Source organism: Rhincodon typus, chromosome 20 (assembly GCF_021869965.1).
Source record: "Rhincodon typus isolate 14 chromosome 20, sRhiTyp1.1, whole genome shotgun sequence".
Classification (NCBI taxonomy): domain Eukaryota; kingdom Metazoa; phylum Chordata; class Chondrichthyes; order Orectolobiformes; family Rhincodontidae; genus Rhincodon; species Rhincodon typus.
The window spans coordinates 31141725-31149547 of NC_063351.1; the positions used below are offsets into that span (position 1 = coordinate 31141725).

Below are 7823 nucleotides of genomic sequence, written 5' to 3' on the forward strand. Positions count from 1 at the left end.
AAAAGTTGTTAAATTTTAATTGGTATCTATTTCTGGTCTGCTGTTTTATTCATGTTCTGTTCTTACCTGACATTGAAAGATGTGATTCTCATTTTTGCACATCATGGTTTTACTCCATTTAAGTAAGTGAAATTTCCAGTCTTGTTTTTAACCATTTGCATTGAAATTAGTGCCTTCTAACTACTTTCTATGGTGCAGTAACAAAGAAAGAAAGACCTTGCACTATATAGTGCTCTCCCATTGTTGGCCGCACAGCACTAATCCATCCCTGCTCAGAAGTTTGTCTGGATTATGCACAAGTGGAAGTGTTACTTTGTAGGTATGGCTTACATTTGAGAGCACAGCAACCAAGCGCACACATTATGTCTGCTCGTGATTGTGAGCCATGTGCACATGGAGCCCTTGACACTGGTGCAATTAATTCTTTAAACTATTCAAAAAATTGAGGACACCGCTTTGCTGAGGTTGGCAGAACAAACTCCAAATTGTGAAACAATATAACAAGGGTGAGAGAAAGAGGGTGAGTTTTCCATTGGCAAAAGGTTGTAGAAGATCAGTTTTCCTAACGATTGGCCTTCAGGAGTAAGTGTGATTGTGACTTTGCAATAGAGAGGGAAAGTGTATCTGATGCATCTGAAACCTAGAAACAGGGAGGAATGCAGTCAAGTCTTGAATGTGCTACACCTAAAACCATTTGGACATGAGTGCTTTTGCAGGCTTAAAGCAGTTTCTAGAACATGCGTATTTAATGGAGTAGATAGGTAAAACTGTTGCCAGTAGCAGGAGGAATGGTAATCGAGGATACGGACATGAGATCATTGGCAAAAATACCCCATGAAGAGATGAAACCTTTTGTATGTAGCGAGTCTTAATGATCTGGAATTCATTACGTGGAAGAATGACGGAAATGCTTCAAAAAGGATTTAAATGTGTACTTAAAAATGAATTTTGGGGTAAGGTTAAAGATGGGGAAAGTGCAATTGAGTGCATAGCTCCTTCGAAGTGGTGGTATGGGCATAATGGATTCAAAGGCTTCCTTCTCCAACATTCTATGAATTCACAGAATAAAAGCTGCAGTGGCAGAATATGCAGTGTCTCTTTCTGTTGTCCCTCAAACGGAGACTGTTGGCTGAAAGGGGGCATTTAAAAGAGAAGATTTGATTTGCAAGCTTGGAGTCTCCTGTCAAGGTCTCCTAGAACCTGATTCTTCTGGCATCTGTATCTGTCACTTAAAACAAGGTTACCTCTGCCAGATTTATCAAAAGTTGGTAGTTAAAAATTGCTTACTGAAAAGGGAACCAATACTTGTTCTTGGCAGTTCCTTTCTATATTGATAAACCTTATGTGTATGTGACGTGTATAAATTTTTGGTTAATATATGCTTTAACTTTCTTGCCAAACAGAAATTTGCTCTTATGACCGAATTTATATTTGCCATTTACAGGGTAAAGCATCTTGTGAAGCAGTAGCATCCCTCACCCACTGATCTTGAATAACTTCAATTGCATGATTGTAACTTTCCATCTCAATCACTGTGATTTTGATATTGACAACTTTCCTTCAGCCCTAAATTATGGGTGGCTCTTTCTCCAGTAGAATCATCTACTCCTTTGACTTTATGGCACCTAAGCAGGTTTAGAAGAAGATCTAATGTATTAATTTTGAGCAAGGCTTGAGCGTCCGAATCAGAATTAAAACTGCATGTGCCAGCAGTGTGATTTTACCTGTTGCTGTAAATACAATTTAAAATATTTAATGCCTTTTTCCTGACTACTGAAACACTTCAGGCATGTTTTCAATTGTATTTTTCGGTTTAAGGATCCTTGCATGTAACTGTTTCAGTTCTTCACATCATAAATTTAAGATATGATGTATGAATTACTGACAGGCATATACAGCATTATATTTTTTGATTTACTCACTTCTTAAAAAATATTCTATTTTTGCCAGAGGTCTTTTCATCATTGATACTAACGGCATTATCAAGCACATTGGCATCAATGATCTGCCTGTAGGTCGCAGTGTTGAAGAGACTCTACGTTTGGTTAAAGCCTTCCAGTTTGTGGAAACACATGGAGAGGTTTGCCCAGCTGACTGGACACCTCACTCTCCAACGGTTTGTAAAATTGACTATTACAATTTAATGAAATGGCATTGCTTGGTGTTTTTTTTTTTTTTTTTTTTTTTTTTTTTTTGTTTGTAAACCAAAACTAGAATTCTGCTGCAAATGATTCAAACATATAGTCCAACAGTTATATAACCTGGTGTCATGAGACTACTGACTTTGTCCACCCAGCAACTTGCATTATCACTTCAGTTACACTGCTATGAAAGTTATTGGGTGGACAAAGTCAGTAGTCACATGACACCAAATTATAGTCCAACAGGTTTATTTGAAATCACAAGCTTTTGGAGTGCTGCTCCTTCATCAGAAGTCTGAAGGAGCAACGCTCCAAAAGCTTGTGATTTCAAATAAACCTTTTGGACAATAACCTGGTGTCATGAGACTACTGACTTTGTCCACCCAGTAACTTTCATAGCAATGTAACTGAAGTGATAATGCTCATTTGAGGTGACTAAGTATGATCTGATAGCCGGCACACAGATGTGACTGCAGGATTGAGGTCAGGATAGTAATATCAACAAGAGCAGGAAGCTAGAGAAGGGTGGAGCAGTTGCACTTCTAATCAAAGATGGTTTGGTGCAATAGCCAGAGGTGACCTTGGGTTCACGAAATTAGGATGTAGTATCAGAGATAGTAGGAACTGCAGATGCTGGAGAATCTGAGCTAACAAGGTGTAGAGCCGGATGAACACAGCAGGCCGAGCAGGAAGGCTGAAGTTTTGGGCCTAGACCCTCCTTCAGAAGGGTCTAGGCCCGAAACATTAGCCTTCCTGCTCCTCTGATGCTGCTTGGCCTGCTGTGTTCATCCAGCTCTACAGGATGTAGTATCAGTTTGGGTGAAGATGAGGAATAGTTGGGGAAAGAAATTTCAGGTGGTAGTGATCTACAGGCCTCTGAACCGTAACCACCAAGTGGGGAAGAGTTACAAAAGAAGAAACACTGGGTGCTTGCGATAAAGGGATGGCAATAATTATGGATGATTTTCATCAACTTTTCATCTAAACTGGAAAAATTAGATTGGTGATGAAGCCTTGATGAGGAGCTCATAGCATACTTCTGAGAGACTTTCTTCGAGCAGCCAATTCTAGAGCTGACCAGAAAGCAAGCTGTACTTGGTATAACATGATACCAACTCATTAGCAGTAATAACCTTATTAGTCACATCTTTTTAAGACATTCTATCAGACTGGAAAGTAGCAAATATAATCCCTCTATACTAGTATGTAGCCCCTACACTAAGCTCCCACTTTATGCAATAAGCATATTATGTGGAATCTTCAAGTGCCTTCTGGAAATTCAAGTACAGTACATCATGCTCCCCTTTATCACACCATTTTAAAGAATTTCAATAAGTTGGTTCAAAATAATTTCTCTCTCTAAACCGTGCTGACTCTTCCTGATTATTTTGGATATTTCCAAGTCCTCCGTAATAACCATCTTTTAATGATCGTCTCTGTCTCTGGAGCAGTTGTTAGAATCAGCAAGCTAACTGGCCCACAGTTTCCTGCCTCCCTCCCTCCTTGAATACAGATAGAAGATGGGCTGGCTGGCAGAAAACAGTATGCATAAATAGGACTTTGTCAGATTTGCAGAATGATTGAGGTCCTGTACAGATCTGTGGAGGGCCCTCAACCTTTTGCAATTTATATTAACAACTTGATTGAGGGTATGTGGCTAAATTTTCAAATGACAGAACTATAGGTAGGAAGCTATTTTATGAAGATGACATAACTGGGACGCAGGTTGAACGACTGGCAAAGTCAAGAAAATGAAGTTCTTCACTTTGACAGGAAGAATAAAAGACATTTAAACGGCGAGTGACTGCAAAATTGAGATGCAGAGGGATCCACATACTCTAGTATATGAGTCTCTCAAAATTGGCATGCAGGTACAACAAATGATTAAGAAAGTTAATGGAATGCTATGCTTTACCAGAAGTATTGAATATAAAAGTAAAGATGTCATGGTTCAGTTATATAGGGCATTGGTGAGACTATATCTCAAATACTGTATGCAGTTTTGTTCTCTTTTAAGGACCAGTATATGGAGAAATGTTTTCTGAGGTTTGTGCAGCTTTGGAACTCTCTGCCATAGGAGATGGTGAACATGGGGCTATTGAGCATTTTTAAGGTGGAGATAGATTCTTGTTAGACAAAGAAATTAAAGGTTATCAGGGATGGACGAGAATGTGAAATTTGGAACACAGTGATGAGCCATGATTTTAATGAATGCTGTAAGGTTTGTAGGGTGAATGACATTTCTCCAAATTTGTACATTTGTAAATAATATCCCAGTCCCACTAAATATGACTTCCTATTCTTCTCTGTGAATCCATTTCCCCTCAACCGTTCCTCTGTCAGTCAAATAACCTCCATTGCGTGCATTGGTTTAGATTTGATTCTGAACGCATATGAGCAAATTCTCCATTTTCATATTTTGCAACAGATTGAGGAATGAACAATTGTTTCTGAGCACAAAAACATGAGAATTAAGAGTACGAGGCCACTTGGCTCCTTGAACTTGCCCTGCTGTTTGATTAAGATCATAGCTGATCTGATTGGGGCTGCTACCCCGTCCCATAACCCTTGACTACCTTGTTGATCAAAAATCAATCCAAGAATACAAAAATTAACTTGTTAGTATTTTGTAAGCTCCTTTTTACAAAAAAAAGCTATTGGATGTTGGTCTGCTCTTTGATAAATGTCTTGTGTATTTCTCCCCCACCTCCTCTTGGGTAGAGTGTATGCAAAGTTTAAAATGACAGGTTGTATGTTGATTTGCTTGTATTACTCCGAGGGAAGGAGGAAGAAAGCTTGATAGGACTAAGTTCCTGCATACCATTGTGATTTTCTTCTAAATGTTTTCGTTGCATCAAATTTTAGTGGTTATGATGGCAATTGTCAAACTTGAGCGACTGATTTAATACAATAAAATTGGATTTGGAAAACGAATTGAAATTGGACACATTTTGATATCATATGGCTTAAATATTTAATTGAAAACAAAGGAATCTTCAAACAACTTAGTGAGAAATCACTGAAGTTATTGATGCTCACCACGTAATGATGATGACGCTACATACAGCTTTTCTTAGAATGTACCTTTTTTTTCTTATTTAACCTCAGTTTTTGTGTTGGTTTCAGTAAAATCACATGTTCCTTCTTTAGAAAACTAGTTATTTTCTTAAACAAAATAGAGTTGTATGAAGAATGGGTGGAGGCCCCTGTGCAGTATTAAACAAGGTTATAGATTATTTCGGTAGCATAGCCTGTTTTTGTGCTTCAAAGTTGATGTAATTCCATGTGTAATTTGCTGTCAGCAATACTAATCTATAGTTCATGGCATATTAAAGTTTGGTCAACAAGTTTAAACCTAAGATTACGAACAAAAGTAACAATCTAATTAGTCAGATCCCAGTATTACTGAACAGAATATCACATAGCTGATGGATAGGAATCCTATACAATCAAAATGAAAGCTTACACCGTTTCCTCAATTTTCAATATTGAAGTTATTTGGGTCCTCAGTGAGGCATTATGATTGACATTAGCATCTTTTTATGGGTTAGGGATTGAAACTATTTTACACATGCTGTGTGTTGATGCTGTGTATTTTCCTGCACGGTAATGCTGTTATCTTGACTAATTTTACATTTTCAATTCCTTCCACAATCAGTCCGAAGCCAAAAGGGTGAAATAGGATTGCAATTGTATTCGCCATACTCAATATAAAACAACAGCTTTCAGTCTATTATCAATGGCATCACTTCCAAAACATGTCTGTCTGAACTGCCTTGAACTGTCTGCACTTACAACTTCCCAAGTTTGTACTGCACCCTGTAGTTTTAACTTTAGGAAAATTATCTTTTAAAATTTAACTGCAAAGACATGTTTCACTTAAGTGTAATAAATCTGTTCATGATTTATTTTACAGATCAAGCCTTCCCCAAAAGGTTCTAAGGAATACTTCGCAAAGGTCAAGGAATAGCTTCTAAATTTTGTTCTTGCTACTCTTGTTCCAGCTTGGACTTTTTGGAATAAGTGTTTTCAGAAGTGAATGTGTTTTTTCATCTGAGAATAGTGTTGGTTGTCTGATTAAAATTCAGAAAGCCGAAGGTACAATATTTGAAAGGTCTATCTAGTTATTATGAATCCTATAACCACTGAACTATCACTCATTGTTTAATAAGGTACATGTCCTGAAGAAAGCCACATGGACAAGGTCTGGCAATATATCATGATAACGAAAATTGAGGTAGTAGCTAACAATGTACTAGAAATGACTTGCAAGTCTCCTAAAATTTATTTTTTACGGTATCATTTAAGTTTAAAGTTTATTGCTTAAATAATTAACGATTTGATTGTTAAAAATTTCACTATCATGCTTACTTCAAAATAAAGGTATAAATGTTTTATGTTCCATTGTCCTCTTAATTTCTTTCAAGCTGCTACAGTGCTCAGGACTGTCTTGTATTTCAGAAATTCAGACCATTAGCTAGCATTAGAGAAGCTGGCTGACTGACTGCAAGTTAAGTACTGAATGGAGTTGCACTGAGAGTTTAAAATTCTGTCATTTTGGATTATTTTTGGCATTGGATCGCTGCAGGATGACAGCTAGAGAATCATTGAATGGTTGCAACACAAAAGGCGCCCATTCAGCCTGCATGACTGCTGGTTTTCTGCAAGAATAAATCTGTTAGTCCCTTTCTGTAGTCTTTGCCCCGTAGACCTGCAAATGATTTCTCTCCAGGTGTTTATCTAATTTTCTTTTGTAGCCACTATTTTTGTACCTCCAACAGTCAGATCGTGCATTCTTAACCACTCATTGTATAAAAAATTTTTTTCCTCAAGTTACTTTTCATTCTTTTGTTATTCAATTTGCATTGGTGTCGTTTCGTCATTGGAAGCAGTTTCTTTCTGTCCATTCAGACGAGACGCCTAATGATTTCAAAACCCTTTGTCAAAGCTGATCTTGGCCTTTTATGTTCAAACTTTATGAAATTCATGTGCCTCATTCCTAGAACTGTCCTTAAATCTTCTGTGCACCCTGTCCAATGTCTTCACCTCCCACTCGCAGTATGGTGCTCAGAATTTCTAATTCATTTGGAGATCCAGGAGCTTTTTGTAGTTTACAATAACTTCTTTTTGTATTCCATACTTCTAGTTAGACCATATCATACCTGTTAGTAATCACTTCAACTTGTCCCATCTTCAATGACTCAAGCACAAATAACTCCTGCTTCTGCACACTTTTCAGAATTGTGTTCTTTATTTTTTTCTCATTCTTCCTGCATGAAATTTCATCTGCTAAATTCCAGATCATTCTACCAGCCTGTCTGTATTCCCTTGATGTCTGTCACGATCCTCCTCACCGTTCACAATGTCTTAAGTTTTCCAAGTCTCGCTACCTGCGACTGTGAGGTTCACTTAATCATAGTTACACTATTCCTTTCTGAAAGCTATCTGAAGAGAAAAATGTTACAGAACTACAGAAAATTGGCAGATGGAAGTGAGACTGGCTAAGATCAATTGATTTATTGGAGTACTGTGAAAAACTTTGTTTACAAGCAGTACAGCAGATCATAGTAAGCAAGGATGTACAGATCAAAGGTTGTTTTAAAAATAACTTAAAGACATACAAATTACATTCGCACTAGGCGAGATCAACATTAGCAAGATCGGCATTATTTAAGGCTAGAC

The 7823-nt window shown here is 37.5% G+C and overlaps 1 protein-coding gene across 1 annotated transcript in view; it reads left to right on the forward strand.

Annotated features, from left to right (window-relative positions):
- Positions 1–6543, forward strand: part of prdx3 (peroxiredoxin 3) — a 16062-nt gene extending 9519 nt beyond the window's left edge. The window contains exons 6-7 of the mRNA XM_020537331.2: positions 1951–2116; positions 6058–6543. Coding sequence (XP_020392920.1) covers positions 1951–2116; positions 6058–6111 — 220 coding nt within the window. The 3' untranslated portion in view covers positions 6112–6543. The remainder of the gene's footprint in view (positions 1–1950; positions 2117–6057) is intronic.
- Positions 6544–7823: the final 1280 nt, after the last annotated feature.